The sequence below is a fragment of the Anabas testudineus genome, chromosome 11 (genome assembly GCF_900324465.2).
Source record: "Anabas testudineus chromosome 11, fAnaTes1.2, whole genome shotgun sequence".
Classification (NCBI taxonomy): Eukaryota; Metazoa; Chordata; class Actinopteri; order Anabantiformes; family Anabantidae; genus Anabas; species Anabas testudineus.
This window is the reverse complement of record NC_046620.1, coordinates 15,926,501-15,944,470: the sequence shown is the minus strand read 5'-3', so window position 1 is coordinate 15,944,470 and position 17,970 is coordinate 15,926,501. Positions and strand designations below refer to the sequence as shown.

The 17,970-nt window shown below is 41.0% G+C and overlaps 2 protein-coding genes across 4 annotated transcripts in view; one reads left to right on the top strand and one right to left on the bottom strand.

Moving 5' to 3' along the window:
- Window positions 1-1,300: 1,300 nt before the first annotated feature.
- LOC113154093 (sodium-dependent neutral amino acid transporter B(0)AT1-like) lies at window positions 1,301-7,038 on the bottom strand. The gene is made up of 12 exons (XM_026348101.1): window positions 6,840-7,038; window positions 5,218-5,358; window positions 4,985-5,122; window positions 4,719-4,900; window positions 3,220-3,330; window positions 3,023-3,135; window positions 2,725-2,853; window positions 2,468-2,630; window positions 2,155-2,359; window positions 1,906-2,065; window positions 1,603-1,765; window positions 1,301-1,510 (listed from the first exon to the last, which is right to left on the bottom strand). The coding sequence occupies exons 1-12, from the start codon at window positions 7,036-7,038 to the stop codon at window positions 1,301-1,303; spliced, it is 1,914 nt and encodes a 637-aa protein (XP_026203886.1).
- A 2,449-nt stretch (window positions 7,039-9,487) lies between these two features.
- The window catches only part of fhod3a (formin homology 2 domain containing 3a), a 38,513-nt gene continuing 30,030 nt past the window's right edge, over window positions 9,488-17,970 (top strand). For all 3 annotated transcript variants that reach the window (XM_026348564.1, XM_026348563.1, XM_026348562.1), the window contains exons 1-3: window positions 9,488-9,742; window positions 14,349-14,458; window positions 16,400-16,467. In XM_026348564.1, the coding sequence (XP_026204349.1) occupies window positions 9,578-9,742; window positions 14,349-14,458; window positions 16,400-16,467 (343 nt within the window). In that variant the 5' untranslated portion in view covers window positions 9,488-9,577. The remainder of the gene's footprint in view (window positions 9,743-14,348; window positions 14,459-16,399; window positions 16,468-17,970) is intronic.

Below are 17,970 nucleotides of genomic sequence, written 5' to 3'. Positions count from 1 at the left end.
TTGTTCAGTTCTCATGCTCTTGGATATGACATATTTGTTCAAATATGGTGTGAGTAGCAAGTTTTTTAAGTTGTATTTGTATGACAGCATTTTTCTGGAAATGTAATCGGTATTGGAGTATTGGAGAAGATATAGGTCTTATCCCTGTCCCTTTCTAAAGCAATTATTAACCAAAGAAAGACAAGTGTCTCTATAACTGTCTTATCAAGGCTTATTTTAAGGATGTGAATAAGGATCCAAGTGTGAAAATTTCAGATGTCTCTATTTGAGTTTTACAATCTTTTACATCCTTCAGAATAAAACTCATGAACGCAATTCTGTCCTTCATTACCACAAATGGTCATCACATTGTCCATCTCAGTCTGCATGGAACAGTGGGTTCAAGAATATCAAAATAATACTTTTTTATTCAAGGGAATGTTCACACAGTTCAGTGCTTTTTCAGCAGCCTGTGTGAAAAACATTTCATGTTATGAATGTTTCACGTTAAGACATTGTGCGGATCACAATGAAGTTTCACACTAATAAATAAATGTTTAGTACCAGATTAACTGTTTCAACCACGTTATGTTAATTTATAACAGCACCTGTATAACCTATAGAAACCTGATTACCACATATTCAGTTGAAATGGAAATGAATGCTTCAAATTTATCGAAAGTACAGTAAAGCATAGTATAAATCTGGGTGAGGGATTGTGTGAAAAAACTTCTAACACTAATAAGATTTATCTTATCTTATCTTAATGTTATCTTATCTTACAGTTATCTTTTTGTAACTGTTAAAAAGGAGTAAAAACCATATAATATTTAACATATTTCAGCATATCGCAGCTGTCACAACCAAGGATTATTTGTGGACAGTAGGAAAATATTAAACACACTTGTGCATTTGCATAACTTTTTTATAGACATTTTCCTTTATTTTTCAAAAGTTGGTCAAATCTTTTACACTGCAGCATCGACATTTTATTCAGCTTTTCACAAAACATTCCAGCATGTCAGTGTACATTTATCAAAACGTTACCACAACTCAACAATCTCAAAATTAAATTACATTAACAAAATGTAAATTAAATCGAGAAGAGCAACACTGTGTTTGTACTGTAGTTCGGATCTTTCAATAAATAATCGTGTTTTATTGCATTGGCACATGTGAACTTTTAGCTTGTAAATACATTTTGCCTACATCAATTTACATGTGTCTTGTTTTGAAAAACCACTACTAGCTCATTAAGTCAGAGAGAAGTATGAGTGCACATCTCTCATGCACCACAAAACGGCGTAATGTTCCTGTAGGTTTATGACACTGTTGGAGTGTCCTGCATGTTGATTTTGGCAGAGATGCTGTTGAGCTCCTTCTTTTTGACAGTTTTCTTGCAGCAGCGTCTTTGGAATAATTTGCACAAAGCAAAGATTGGGATCAGAACGCTCGGAACCCCAGCCAAAATGAAGATGATGACGTAGACCCAGCTGGGATAGAATAACGTCTCCGCCACTGGGAAGCTTGCCTGTAAACACCCCAACAGGAGAAATTAAGACACAGAAACGTTTTCAGAATGTGACAGTGAATGTAGCTAGCGAGAGGCGTTAATGGACATACCGAGTTTGGATTCCAGGTGATATAGGTCAGTTCGGCGCTGACTTTGGTGACAAAGTAAAACACAAAGATGACGAGGATAATCAAAGGGCTGAGCACCCTCCACGTGGCCTGCCAGAAGATGTTTGGTTTGTGTCCAATCATGAATTCAATATCTTTGTTAAACCTGTGATAGAAAATAGATCTGACTCAGGGTGTACTTGATTTAAGAAAGGTAATGAACACACCACATGTATGTACGCAAATAAAATGGTGCTTGAATTTAAATGCATCATTGTGGCAAATCCTGTGCTCGTGCTCATTTACCTATCTATTCCATATATGTAGGATACACCAACCATCTCACAGAAGGCAATGATGAACAGAGGGATGGAGGCTGCATAGCCATCAAACAGCGCCAACCAGTAATTACCAGACCCCAGAGCGAAGATGAGTGCAATCAAGAAGGATGCCAAGCATACAATTCCTAGAATCCAAAACAAGACAATGTTTCCTTATTCCAGTCAACAAATGGACTCTATGTACAGTTGTAATTGTGCCTACAGAGACGTTTACCTGTGATCACATCTTTGGGCCACTTCTTAGGAAAGATGTTCAAGTCCTGCAAAGGAACCACGCATCCCTCTATGCTTCCAAACATGGTTGAGAGCCCGAGACAGAAGAGCATGATGAAAAAGAGGACAGACCAGAGAGGAGAAATAGGCATCTTAGTGATGGCCTCTGTGAAGACTATGAAGGCCAGACCTGTTCCCTCCACCCCCTGAAAAACAAGAACACAGTCACCTGCAGCACTCAACAGGCTCGTGTACTGAGAAAGAAATGGAATGACATTTCAAAACTATTTATAAAGCCTCTAAAGAAACCCTACTTCACTGAGGAAACGCCTCAGGCTGCAGGTGTTAAGGTCCAGCGCTTGAATGACCTCTGACCCAGAGATTGTACTGTTGAGATTTTGCAGCATTTCATCATAGTTGGTCTCTGTGATGGCCCCCTCAGCCAGGTCAAAGGCATTGAGCAGCATCATGATGTTCCTGAAAGGGACAGTTTGAGAATACATAAGACTGGAACTGGGAAATCTGTGCGTATTTCTACATGAACTCAAATCAGTGAATCCCGTGCTCATACTCGTTGAGGCAGGAGTCGAACTGCTGTGTCGCACGGAAGCCAATGATGGAGTAGATGACGGTGGCGGCATAGACAGACGTGCAGCCATTAATAATGGAGATGATAACGGCATCCTGCTCACAGTTGTTACTAGAAAACAGGAGAAAATGAGTAGAAGAAATGCATTCAAACCGAATTTGAAAAGAAACACTTAATGAAGAAGACTATTTTTATTCCATATATTTGCACTGATAAGAATAAATACAATGTAGCCTAGTCTAGTCTATGTACATACACATCTACAGTAGCGTGTACTTACTGAATAGGGTTGTAGCTGGAGAAGGAGATAAGACCTCCAAAGGCCACGGAGAAGGAAAAGAAAACTTGAGCTCCTGCATCCAGCCACGTTGACGGATTTGCCATCTCAGCTAACTAGAAATTAATCATAGCGTCAGCAGAGTGCGGTGTCTCCGGGCAGAGAGAAATGTGATTAAATGGTGACTACGGTGTACTAACGTCTGGTGTGAAGAGGAACTTGATTCCCTCCACTGAGCCCTTCAGAGTCAGGCCTCTGATGAGGAAGATGGTGAGGACCAAGTATGGCAGAGTGGAGGTGATGTACACAGCCTGAGGGAAAGAGAGAAGCATTTTACAGGAGTGATTTGTTATGGTTTCAAATAACATTGACCAAAACTATTTCAAATGTTTGCAAAATGAGCCTTTTAGGCGATATAATGTATAGATGAATCATTAGGTAAGGATTAGTTTATCTGTCTATGAAACAGAATCACAACCACTTACTCTACCGAGTATTTAGTATTCAGTATTAAGCTGACAATGAGTAATAAGATTTTCTTGTATGTATCATCAGGCACAATTTATAAAACCATTTCTCAGCTACTTGCAACCTAATCATTAGCTACTGATTCATCACTGTCGTATCTCCCAGTCTGTTTTCTAGTAACTCATTATTTTCTTCCTTATAGTCTTCAGTTGGGACTTAGTCTAATAACTCATTACCAATTTGTTCACTATCAGGTCACTCCTGATTCCCTTTGTGCCATGTTCCTCAGAAACTACTCACATATTTTGCATCATGTCGTAGGAGTGTGAGTGATTATTTTCCTGTGGAGTTCAGGTTTTAGCTAGTTTGAAGTGCATATTAGATTTTAATTGATTAATAACTTAATGATTTAACATTCTTTACTAGCAATCCTCATGTTTTAAAAGTGGTAAGAGCAGACATTCTAAAAATAATCAGATTTTTACTTTATGTAATTGGAAGAGGAACTACCTTAGTTTCCCTGCCTGCAGTAGCTGTGTGCAGTTGATGGGACGACTTTACTTTTAGACAAGAGGATTATGTTTCTGGCTATTTAAAGGAACGTGCGATGTTGAAGTTAGGAGCACAGAGTACAGTAACACGTAGATTGTTATTTGTTAATGTGAGACACTCACACAAGGTGACCTTTGTACATTAGTTTCTGTTATTGTCCAGTATTAACAGCACTGCCAGTACCAAGAGACAAATACCAGTTTTATGGTTCCCTGATATGTGATAGCAAATTTGACAACACTGTGATGTGAATGCGGCGTCAGGTCGGCTGTGGTCTAAGTTCGCTGGATTATTGTAACACTGTTGTTATGTTGTAACGTCATATGTGTTGTAATTATAGTAAAATCAATGAGAAGATCAATGATCTAATGAGGGATTTTAATAGTAGTTTGTTTTGTTAAAAGCATTTAAAGGTGGATAGTGTTCCGGGACTTATTTATGTTTTCACTTTGACCAGTCTAATTGGAATTTATGATTTATGTTTTTATGATGACGATGAGATTAATTGTTATACTATGTGAGATAAGTTAAAATTGACATTGAAATTGCACGTGGCTGTTATTTCCTCTTGTTTGTGTCTGTTTGTTCTTAAATTACAGTGCAGTACACGACACTGGTTACACACGGCAAAACGAATCTCTGCTGCTTTGTGCAAAGCGTAATTCTATAGATGTCCAACCTTGCCTGTGGTCTCTATTCCTCGAATACAGCAAACATAGAGCACACTCCAAGCAGCAATCAAAGCCAGCACCATCCACCACTGCAGGCCTCCAGCATCCTCTATAGTCTCTGAGATGTTAAGCGTCTCTCTATACCAGAAGTAGTCCACTGCAGAGCTGCGCTTACATTCTGAAATTGGCTCTGTGGCGGAGTGGAAAGCAAACGTTACCCAGGACAGTGAAAAATCCAACTAAGATCAAAGCTATTAAAGGAATGGTGACATGCCTGTTAAATTGTCATTTAGAGGACACTGGCTCCATGGCAGGGGGCTCTGAAATGAGTTGAAAAAGTACCACATCACCCAGGCAATGATGGTGTTGTAGTACATGCCTACCAAAAAGGAGACTGTCATGGCTGCAATACCTGTCATAGAACAGGAAAAACAACAGTATTATACTGTAGTTACACCATAGTGTGATATCTTATTTTTACTTTGAACTGTCAATGCACAAGCTCACCAACACCAGTAAGGTAAGGGTTAATGGCCGACCAAACTCCCACACTGCCCTTCCTGAGGCGTTGGCCAATGGCGAACTCCAGGTGCAGCAGTGGGATACCCTCCAGCACGAGCAGGATAAGAAAAGGGATCATAAAAGCTCCTGGAGACAAGCCAAGGACAGATGTATGTGTTAGGTACATTTTGCTGTAACCACATGTGACCATCACTTAACTTTACTCTGAATTTCTTCCTCATTACATCCTGTGTGAGTTTTCTGTCCTTAATGTTGTCGTCGTGAATAATTTTATATTCAGTGATATAATTGTCAAGATTAATTCAAACCAATAAATAATCATACTAGAAGCTTTTATTGTCTTCATTATCATGCATGACGCTGCACATGGGATAAGATCGGGGCTGAAAGTTCACTCTGTCGTCAGGACTTTTTTCCCGATAGCAGAGATCTAAATCAGCTGACAAGGAGAAGCTGGATGACGCGTCACATTTTCGAGCCACGCTGTATAAATAATCTTTTTAAAGTCTTGAGGTAGAGTTGTGTCAGAATGGCATCTTGTGGCCTGTTTGGAGAAATGGTAATCACAGCTGATTACCAGGATAAGCTGTGTTCAGTGGGAAAAGTGAAGATCAGAGTTTCCGCCTCATAATCTATAGCCTAAACAAGGGAGGTGTTCTCGGAAATAGACATTTATCTATTGATTGATCCACTTTGGTTTCAAACTAAAATGTCTGAACAGTGAGGCTAAGGATTATTTCTAATAACTGTTCTAAACTGATTTTCCTCTTTTGCCACAAACACACTTTTGCACGTTTGCTGTTTTAAGTCAAAGGTCTACACAATCATTCTACACTGTAGAGAATTAAAAAGGTACAGACCAATTAAAAGTATGATAAAGATTCCATGTTTATGAATGGGGGTCATGTGCTGCTGATGAATTTGTCTGATAAGCGACTAACACCACTCACACCTCAGCACAAGGCCATGTTTATATTTACAAGTGGTGGAAGTTCAAGGGAACGAGGGGAAAGACTCCTCATGCAGTGGATCAAGCCAGAAGTTACAGTTTCTGCCCTCTTGTTACATGTTGTACTGCCTTGAAGCTAAATACTAGACAGCTACATAGAAAATAAAAGAAAACCAAACTTTGTACTTTTAAAAATGAAACAGTATGGACAGGAATCTAACTAATCAGTAGTTATTTGCTGTCTAATGGATATTTTACCACCACAACCAGTTAATATGTAACCTAAATGACTTTAGGTGTGAACATTAAGCATCATAGTGTTGATGCACAGCACCATTTGCAGCATGTTTGCTCAGCACAACTTGATTTAGGTTTTATATTTTCATCTCAGACCAAAATCCTCATTCTTCATTTTTACCTACCATAACAAAATATTTGTCGTAGATTATGAACAAAACGTTTCATTATTACAACTATTGAGAAGTTGTAATGGTACTATGTAATAGTATCCGAGATACTGAAGAAGTGTTCTTTTTTTTTTTTTTGGACTAATTTGAATTATTCATTTCTAAAATGTCCTATTTTAGGAACTGTTCATGTTTAAATGTTTAACTGCTAGACTTGTTCCACCTGTGACATTTAGATAAGAAGTGTTTACCTCCTCCATGGCTTTGACACAAGTATGGAAACCTCCAGACGTTACCCAGTCCCACACAGAAGCCCACACAGGTGAGCAGGTACTGGGCTTTGTTGTCCCATTTGGGTCTGTCTGCAGCTTCCTCCTTCTCCATCTTCTCCAGATCCTCATGAGAGGGGATCCGCTCCTCAAGCCCGGGGTTGGGAAGGACCAGTCTCATGGCTTCTGTGGACCCAGATCAGTCTACAGCTCCAGCAGGGAAATTCTCTGTGTTGCTTGCTATCGTAAGGTACAAGCACTGATGTCTGTGAAGGCGTTCAGTTCATTTCACCTCAGAGATTATCTCTTCATCTCATCCAACATCATTCGAGGTTTACGCGCTGCGCGGTGGACATGGGTGTCGCCGTTGTAAAACGTTCTTGCCAATAATTAATCGGAAGGGCCAACGTGCATGGTTTCACTTAATGTTGCTTTTTTTTTTTTTTTTTTTTTTTTTTAACCATTTGTCAAACTGCCTTTGTGTGTCAGCAAGGTAAAACCTCATGACACAAATGATTAAACAATTCATTCCACATTTTTAATGTGATATTTCTTTTTCTTGTTTTCTATCTTTAAGAGCTGCAAAACAAAAATCGAATTCAGTTAAGGGCCTAACTACAAACTGTGTGTGTTCAGTTTTAAACTAAGCATTTGGTTGATGTCATCCAAAATAAAAAAGTAAAGCATGAACATTTATTAAAATATTGCACAGTAAATATATGTAAGAATCACTCACATTATGTAAAAGTAGCAATGCCCCAGTGTAGAAATGCAAAGATCTGGCATTGTAAATATTAAAATGACAAAATCATTGGCTCAAAAAAGTAACTGAAGTCACAAAAGTATAACGAATCTCCACACATGACTTTGCGATCATGTCTTTAATTTTGCCAGTGCTTTAAGTACGATTATTTGAACTTATATGCTAAGTTGAAGTAAGTAGCAGAAATTGCAAATACTTAAGTAGGAATCTCTCTATATCTCTCTATAATCTCTCTAACCATACTCACATAAGTAAATGTGCTTAGTTTCAGTTATGATTACGGCCTTCTGATGACAAACAATATTTAATTTACTAACTTTATCATGTTGTACACAACAGTACAGCTGAGGTGCTAAAAGAAAACAAATTTTCAGGGGACTATCACGCTGAGTTCAGACTATCCCAGGTCGATGATTTCTTACTGTGCTACAGGCATAAAGATAAGAGAACATACATTTGTGTCAGGTTGTGTAAGAAAATCTTTGCACTTTGGGTAAGATCAGGCAGCTTTACTCATTTTAAATAGAAGTGAAGCCCCAATCAAATACTGAATAGGAAATAAACTGCATTTAGATACAGCACTGTTATTAAAAGCACTTCAAAATATTACCACTGTTCTCACACAGTGAGTGCGTTGAAAAAAATTATGGTCGTCTGCACTCACAAAAGAATTTTGACCATAAACACCCCCACCATGTTCTTCCTGTAGCTGTGGATCAGACTGCTACAGCTCTGTCATATTCTTTGGACGTCTCATGTGTTGCTCTTTTCAAGGCGTTCCATAGCATCTCTATTGGATTGAGGTCTGGGCTCTTCTTTGTAACCCTCTCCAGCTTTATGTTAATCAGCAATTCTGGATTGTAGGTCCTCTGAAAGCTCTTTTTGTTGAGATATGGCTCACATAAGTGTATTCTTCTTGTACGGTGGCCAGCTCAAAAAAATTAGTTGTCATCAAAGGGTTCACATACTTTTTCCACTTGCACTATGAGGTTTTTATGCTTGTTCTCAATAAAGACATAAAAGATTCGATTTTTTTCAATGTTATTATTTGCGGCACATTATATTTGGTAATACTCTTCACTTAGATGAAGATCAGATCAAGTTTTATGACTAATTAGTGTACACGGCGTAGCATTTACACGTTGTGGCCACGAGAGGTCGCCATTTGTTAAGCCTGCTCTTCAACTTGAAAGAGCAGTAACATTAATCCTCAGTCATCAGTTTTACTGAATTATTAATGCAAACTCGTCTCCCTTGTCTCTCATGTATCTGACTATTGTAGAAGAAAACTTTTTTCCATCTCTATAGTTCTATAGATCTATATAATAGGATTATTCTAATATTCATTATGTTTAAATTAGTAACTCACTGTTTGTGTTTAGGTTACATGTTTCTATAAATCTTTAAAATAAATGTATTACAGCATTAGGCTATAGGGATCCACGGCTGAGCAAGGGACAGAGAAAGGGGAGGAGGGAGAGATGAGCCAGAGGGGAAAATAGAAAGGGGGTGGGGGTGGATTTGCTGGGACTCAGACAGACAGCAGACCGGCTGTCCCAAGCTGCGCTGATCCTTCACTCTCGGGCATCAAGCCGGAGTCCTCCTGTTGCCGTGCCCTTTATCACTGGCCACCTGCCTCTCCGAGAATAACACGGCGGCTCCAGAGAGCACGAAGCCAGAGCAAGTCCACGGCAAGGAGGCGAGAGAGCGGCTGCCCTGTGCCATCTTTTCGCCATCCCGAAGCGTGTCCTTCGAGAGGACTGGCTGCGCACGGTGCGCGCTTGGCGACCGGAGTTTGTTGTCGTTACCAGGAGAGGAGCGCGCGCACACACACACACACACACACACACACAGAGAGAGAGAGAGAGAGAGAGAGAGAGCACACAGCCGCGGCTCGGACAGCTCTCTTTAAACCGGGCTGCCCCCCTTTCAGAGGAGCCACTTGCATGGATGCACCATGGCCACGTTTGTGTGCAGGGTTCAGTTTTTAGATGACACCGATCCGTTCAACAGCACTAACTTCCCAGAACCGACCAGACCGCCGCTGTACACCTTCAGGGAGGATATCCCCCTCATCAACCAGTTAGCGGGCGTCCACCGGCTCCTCAAGGCTCCACACAAGGTAGGATGACCCGTGTGGTAAACAGCTGATGCCAGAAGTAGCTTTATGTGAATCTGTTACGCATACTGAATAGAAAGTTGTGTAAGATAAACACAACTCTCAATCTGGGGGCTCACAACCTCATTCACTGCGTTTAGATTTCAAACCCACTTTCTTGTGGATGTGGACATTTTAAATCAGGTCCATACAAGGTTGTTTTGCAACCTTTAGGAGTGCAGCTTTTCACTCCGAGCCTACTGCAAATAAACTGCCATACCCACCAGTCACAGGCTATTTTGAGAACAAGCGCAAGTGATTGGCTCTCCATCCCCCGGGGGGACTGAAAATAAGATTGCTAATGTTTTGCCTTAGAGACCACAGTGACATCAAACACAAACTTCACATGAAACTAAATGTCATCATTTAATCACACATTATCTGAAAGGGCCTTTGAGCAAGGTGCTGGATGTCTACTAGACCCACGTTTGACCCCTCTACTGAGGATGGGCGGCAATAAGAAGACATCCGGAACGTGGGAATCTCTGAAGTGCTGTATATTTTTTGCTGAACTGAACAAACCTGCCCTATTTCTGTATTGTTTGCACTCTGGTTTGCATGCCACAGGGACAGGTGGTTGCAGAGGCATTAGAGCCGCTATCCTGTGTTGCCTCATTCATTCACAAGTGACAGCCATCAAGCACAGAGCAAGGCAAAGATCCAGAATCTCTAGTGATCGAGTTTAGTGAAGTGTCAGATTTACAACGGACGTGTGAGTGAGAGAAATAGTGCTTTTTCTGTGATTTTCAGGATTTTAAAGCAACCGTCCCCAAAACCCAGCAGCACATTCCTTAGTGACAAGACACGGAAACACACAAGCACAGTCACGGAGGCCAAAAAAAAAAAAGAAAAAAAAGAAATTGTGCTAGACACAGTTTGTATTCTCATTTTTATTCCCCATTTATGGAGTGATGCTGTACAGTTGGAGCTGAAAATGCAGATTCAACCGAACTGAGGAAAAGTGAGACAGAAGGGAAAGAAAGTTTTTAACTGCTGGCGCACAACCCTGACAGTAAACCAGCGTTCAACAGCAGAGTGGTTTTCCAGACCGAGTGGATCTTTTGCTGCCCCGTCTTTAAAAGCCACAAAACAAATGAAAAATGGCCCGCAGCACAGAAAAGCTTATGATTACAACCTATACACGGACAGATGGCGCAGCCTACATTTGTGTTTGCAATTTTGTCTACTTCAGGAGGAAGCCTGTGCGCAATGGCAACTGGATATTGCACTTAGATTACAGGGATGAAACGGAACCATTGCAAATTTGCCCAACAGTCAGTTCAGATCTGAAGTCTCATGCTTGAAAGGCTTGACGATTCGGATATCATTGGAATATGTCAGTGCTACATTGCGCGTTATCCCTTTTCGGAGCTTTTTGAGGCACTTCTCAGTGTTAAAATGGTCTTTGTCTCTTTTTGTCTTAACACCGTGTGCTCCTGTCTCAGAGAAGCCTACTGTATCATTATGCTGTGATGGCAGAGCTCTGTGTATGGCTGGCTGGGCTGCATGCAAAGTATAGGTCACTTGTCCCAGAATTCCTGTGGCTGGGGCCTGGATCCCCGCGACACTTTGTTCTCCTCACTTCGGGTGCCGTGGTTTTCCTGACCTCTTCCTCCTTCTCTTCTTCCACCTCTCTGACCGTGCACCAGTTTTTTTTTTTTTTTTCGACTCAAACACACAACGCACACATGCACGTAAGGTTAGAATGGGCTGCCAGTTCCAAGGCTAAATGATTGTGCATGGGATTTATTATTTTGTCCAAACTGCCAAACAGCAAAGTTTCCATTTGATTCTCACAGAAGAGATAATGCACTCCGCTGCTAACTTTAAAGAAATGAAACTCAAAGTGATGAAAGTTGCCGTCTTAAACTGATAGGAGACATTTTGCAGCCTAATTCACAAACTGCTCTCAAAATAAAAGCCCAGACTTCACAGCTCAACTTTTATTTCATTACCAAAGGGTTCCTATTAATGCAACACTGGGAGATTTAATAGCAGTGTTGAACACACCCTCCCCCACGCTCATCAAAGAGCCTGATACTCTGCAGCTCTGATTTGGTCACAAAAAACTTCTTAAAAACTCATCGGCTGAGTTACGTAAGGGCATCGTTAACTGTCAACCCGCTGCGACTGCCAGCAGGCTCTGTGTTGTTTTAACATGGAAATAATTACTCCCTTACCAGCACTTCTGGGAGAATTTGATTAAATGAGTGTAAAGTATACTAGCCACTAAGTGTTTCCCTCGCCTGTCCCTGAGCTGTGAGTGTGAAGTGTTTGCAGTTCCTTCTGGAGCTGCCTCTGCCCCAAGCTTCGTCCGGCATGATGTGTTTTGTTGTTATTACACTTCTCACCCAAACAAAAGTGTTTTAGAAAAGCGAGACCTTTTTTTTCGGAGGGTGAGCTGGTCACATATTGTGTTACGAAAATGTTCCAGCAGCCACATCTTCCTGTCCAAGCACTATTCCTATGATCGAGGGTTGTGTGTAGATACAACGTGGAGCTGCAAAAGCGAAAGCAGGGAGCTGGAGCTGGACCTGATGGTGGCGATGGAGGCGGTGGCTCTGTCTTGGGTAGAGAAGAGGTTTTTCAAAGCGGTAAAGAAAGCTCAGCAGCACAAGATATACTGTTAAGTAAGGCAGGAATATGGATGGAAATGCTGAATAATGCTGACAGATTGGGCACATGACATGTTTTTGTCTCACCCCTACCAAAAAAAATCAGGGCAGTGGGACAAGGCATGATTAACCAAGTAGATGGGGGGATGGAACCAGTAGGGGGACTGGTTCCATCCCCCAGATACTTGCTCAAACCTCAGTCTGTGATTTACCAAATCTCACATGGTGTATTGAAATGAAAAGTGGGAATAGTGATGTTTGTGCAATTACAAAGATATTTGTACTTTGTAATTAGTTTTTTTCTTTTTGAATAGTTAATATTTTGTGGTTTTCAGGGAAGTGTTTTGACAATTGACTGAATCCTGTTCACCCATTGATCAGAGGGACTCCTTTCCTGTCTTGTTAGCTGTTTTAGAGGATTATCTTGAGTCCTCAACGAGATGTGCCATTGCCCTATTAGCTGGCACCACTCCTCCTTGGGGTACCCTTTATCAGGTTTAGTTAGTTGGTCTGGTCAAATAAACAATTTAGGCACACAAGGATTAATGTTGCTTTAAGTAGGTGAAGCCAAACTGGAGGAGAACCCAAAGTCACCCTCCTTTTGCAGATGGTCCTGGGATTGCTTAAAGAACGAATGACAGGTCACGGCAGTAATGCAAAGTTCATTGGCAGTGCGAGGCTTCTTAGACTCTCCTTTGTAACACTTGGTCTTGGCAGTGTCCCCCTTAAATCCCCAGCCCCTGTGGACACACCCACCCATGAGCTCCCGTGTACATGCTGCTTCAGGGAAGAGTAAATATAGCAAGGTTATATTTATGCAGTGAGTCCATCTAGGTTTCCGAGTGAAAGAGAGGGACAGACAGAGAGCAGCCGTGGGCCTTGTGATCCATAGCCTCTGCCGGTCAGACAATACGGCTAGGGGGGCGTTTGGCTGGACACCAGGGGACAGGCAATGTTATAAACCCACTGATACCACTCAAGTTCTAAATGCTCATTCAACTCATGACTCTGATCTCAGACACCTATTCATACATCAGCAGCTCAAACAATACTCTGTAAAGCTCATAGCCGATTGCAATGTAATAATGTACTGTATGTTAATTTTTATTAGCTGTCACCAGAATGGCTGCTCGCACCTGCTGTTGACCTGTGACTGTAATCATAAACATAAATGCGACTTGTTTGAAGATATTTTACTGTGTACCTGGTCCCAAATTTAGCAGGGCGTCATGTTTCACAGCACAGACGTAAGTTTTGACTATCTGCAGTTGCAGATGGCATGAATGTAAGATCGGCCAGCTTTTGAGAAGTGAAAAACAACAACATAGCACATTACAGTATATTATTAGCATAAATGTAAACAAATATAAATAAATAGATTTTACATTGTACAGAATATAAGTCCTGTATCTACATATTCCATGCAATTCTATCAATATGGAAGTGTCATTTTCTTCCCAGCTGGAATTTAAATGTACCAAAACCTCCTTTATTTACCATGTTTCCGTGCGGTTTCAGTTTCATATTCTCCCGCCTTTATGGCTATTAGTTAATGCCCTTTGCAGCTTTGTAGTGCTGAAGGCAGAGTCGCACCACACTCTTTTCACGGTCCGCTGTATGCACTCATGTACAAACCCGTGCCCCATAAACTGGCTTTATTTTACAGGCTCAAGTTGTTTTAAAAAGGGTGTGAAGGGCATGCAGAAATGGCGAACCAGAATTTAAAAGTACTGAGTCGAGAGACTAGTGTCATTCTTGCGGGTGGTTTCGTGTATATACGTCGCTGCCAAGGAAATTTCACATGCCACCCTGTACATCCAAGTGCTCAATCATATTTTCCATACCTAATATTTATGCTGGGGCCGCCTTTTACCGTGTTCAGTACCGTTAAATCTGATTCAGTATATTAGTTCTGGTTCATTTCATTCATTAAGTATTTAACTTTCTTTCCACAGCTTGATGACTGTGCACTTCAGCTCTCCCACAATGGCACCTATCTGGATCTGGAGTCCTCGCTGGCTGAGCAAAGGGACGAGCTGGAGGGCTTTCAGCAGGATGACACAGGGTGAGACTGACTCACATTTATACTCTCTGCCACAACCACAACCACCAACACACATACACTTTCACTCTTCTTCGTCAAAATATCTCTTATCCAAGTGGTGTAGTCCCCTTGCCCCACCACTCTCTCTCTCTCTCTCTCTCTTACACACACACAAACACACACAGTTTCTCCATTTTTATAAAATGGGGAGAATCACAAGCTGCTGGATATGGAGTTCTTGGAATCACAAGTTCACGGAAAGTATGAAGCCCTCTGGAAAGCGGGACTGATGTGCCCTCCCCTCCTCGGCAGCAGCTCTTTTCTCACTGCACTTTTGGAATAATTGGTATTCACATCTTCTCTGTGACAAAATTTCACTAATCAAATCTGTCAACTCTACTCTACCCTACTGTAGGTTTCAGGGTTTCCCCCAGATAATTATAAAGCAGATATATAAGCTATTTACATTCTGACATATCTTTTATTGTGATAATTTACCAACTCTAAATGGACCACCATTTCACCAGGTTTAGGTCTCCTATTAACAGTTAAATGATAGGCAGCGGAGTGCAATCATCATATGTCAGTACTGTATCATGGTAAGATACACATAGACGCCACATATGGAGCTTAATAAATGCAGCTTTTGCGTCTTTATCTAATTAGCAGCTCAAAAATACGATGAACAATATCTAGGTTGCTAGATAAATTGTGTTTAAGTGCTGCTGTTGAGAAAGTCACAACCTTAAAAGTGCCCTTTGTACTTAGCTTTAGGGTCCAACCTAAAAAGCCTTTATTATACACTGTATATTGTCACTAAGAGCTCTGAAAAATACACCGAGAAGGCAGCTGTCAACTGGCTGCATAGGTAAGTGTGTTGATCTGTTTGGGGACTGGGAGCGACAACATGCTAAGTGATGGCAGATCCACAAAACCCCATTTGTTTTACATCTCTGTTTGATTGAGCTTGTTTCCATGTGTACATTTATTCATTCATCCGTGTCTTTGTTGCACGTCGTGCAGAAGGTGATGGACAGGTAAATAAGGCGTGTGTCTCTGTGGTGGCTGAGATCTTGGGGAACTGGTTGGATCAGACAGACCTGTCCGCCACATCAAATGTCAGGGCTTTTACCCACTTTGCCGACAGTAGTCAATCAAGACTCTGTTGACATGGGGAAAGAAGCTGCTTTTTATATATTTATTTCCGTATTTTCAAAGAGAGGTCCACCCTGATAGAACTGTTGCTGCTTTTATTGGCACTCTCCCATTGTAGACTGTCAAGAAGGCAAAAAAAGATGAATATGTTCTAACAGCATCTCAATAGATTGTGTTAACATGTTTCAAAAATGCTGGTATAAAGATGACAACACAGCATAACGGAAAGATAAGAAGCCAGCTGCTCCCTTACTTGGGTGTATGCTCTTCTTACTGTGCTGTATATCATCCATAGCAGGTGTTTTTTTCAGTGGTGTGTGTTATTGGAGCAGTGCTTTCTTTGATTGGATCGGATGCTACCAGCATGTTAGTGATGGTACTCGGCGATTACCTCCTACAGATGGGAAGATAAGAGCTAAGGTTAGGAGAGAGAGTTTTGATTTGCGTTGAGAATACCATCATGCTCCATGTTTGTGTGTGCTCATCTTGTTGTCCTACTGGAAATATGCTGTGTTTGAATGTGAGCTCACTGGCACAATGGTATGTGAGGTGCACATATATGCATGTGTGTTATGTCTGCTCCTGCAGTCCTGGCCCTCAAGGCTCACATGTGTATTGTTATAGGGGTACTAGGCTAATGCAGGTCACAGTTTGTCTGCACCATTTCCATCATGGCACAAATGGTTTTGACTGTAAAACATGTCCAACAAATCCCTGCTTCATATTTTGTCTTAATTTTTTAGTTAGTATCTAATAGTTTAATAATTGTGTTTGCTTCTCTGATTGTGGCTTCGCTCTCTCTATCAGGTCCAGAGGGAAGAAGCACAGTGTTATTTTACGGACCCAGCTGACCGTCCGCGTACACGCCTGCATTGGTGAGTTCTGTGACATGTTTATGTAGGTGTGTTTAGCATGCATTTCTCCCAAGACACGCATACACATTAATGCAGACACATGAGAAAACCTGAGAACACATTTTACCACAGGTTTAGATGGGGTTTCCAGGGGTTTACATGTGGCACATAGTGTAGTGAGACCAAAAAAAAAAAGCCCACCAAACCTGATGTTAATGTTGTCAACATGGTAGCTCAGTTTTCCCTGGTGTCTGCACACTGGCACTGTTTTTTATGGTGATGAGAAAGACAGGGGAAGAAGCAGAGGAGGTGATGTGTCATTGTAAACTGGTGAGAGGCTAAAGGAGATAGCTGGAGGGCCATGTTGAATAAACAACAAACTTGTATTATGGTGAGAACACATGCTTTGTTGATCATTGGCCCCCAAGCTAAAAGTACCCTGATGATGAATAGAGTTCCTTTTTTCAACATGCTGGTCACGTTCACACAGTTATACATATTCATACCTGGAAGCCGCCCAATACAACCACAATCTGACCTGTGACTAAACTTAGCCATACATTCATTTTGTCACTGTGAGGTTATTTTACACGCCATCTGGCCTATCGGATCACAGTAGGTAGCTCTGTAATAATGATCCAGGAAAATAATCTAACTGAGAACACATGGATAATTATGGACCCTGTGATCTTATTCCTTTTTTGTCACCTCAGTCGCTTCATGTCATTACCATTTTCTCCTTTTCTCCATGACTTGTCCACATGGTCGACATTCTCCATTCCAGTGATAGCCGTGCTAATTCTGGGTCCTAGAGTCAGTGGCCGATTGGTTGAGAATGTGATGAGGTGTAATGTTACTAGGTGTTACTAGGTGTGATGGTACTAGGTGTTACTAGGTGTTATATATATATATATATATACAGAAAAAAAGAGTAATAAAACTACATTAAGATATTCACAGTTGATTCTAAACAATCATCATACAAGTACATTTGCATATCACTACAGACTGTATGATACCCTTCATAACAAATTAGAGTACATTTAATAGTAAACATATTTGGCAGCATTATATAAAAACAGCAACATGACTTTATTTTGCCACCTTTTGTATATTGCTCTGGACATATGGGTGTTGTGCTTTCTTTCTAGAAATAGGGCTTGCTCAAGTCCTGTGGTTAGTGGCGTTAGAAAATGACAAACTGGATTTTTAAAAGGATGAGAAGTGATCCGAGCGGACATTTCTCTCATCATTCAATAATGGGCCATTCACTCTCAACTCTTGTGAGGGATCTTCTCATGGCTCATCGTTGGTTTGAAGAAAACCAGTGCTGGGCTATATTTGCATTATTTGAAAAATTAGGCTGAAATAAGATTAGTTTCAACTAGCTTTTTTTGTAAACAGATCTTTTTATACGACAAAGGGTGACATAAGAGCCATTTTGTTTGGAAGGGCACGAGTAAATACTGTCCAGTGCCAAGGCTTGATGATAGAGTTTGGTCACTATATTCAAAAAAACCATCC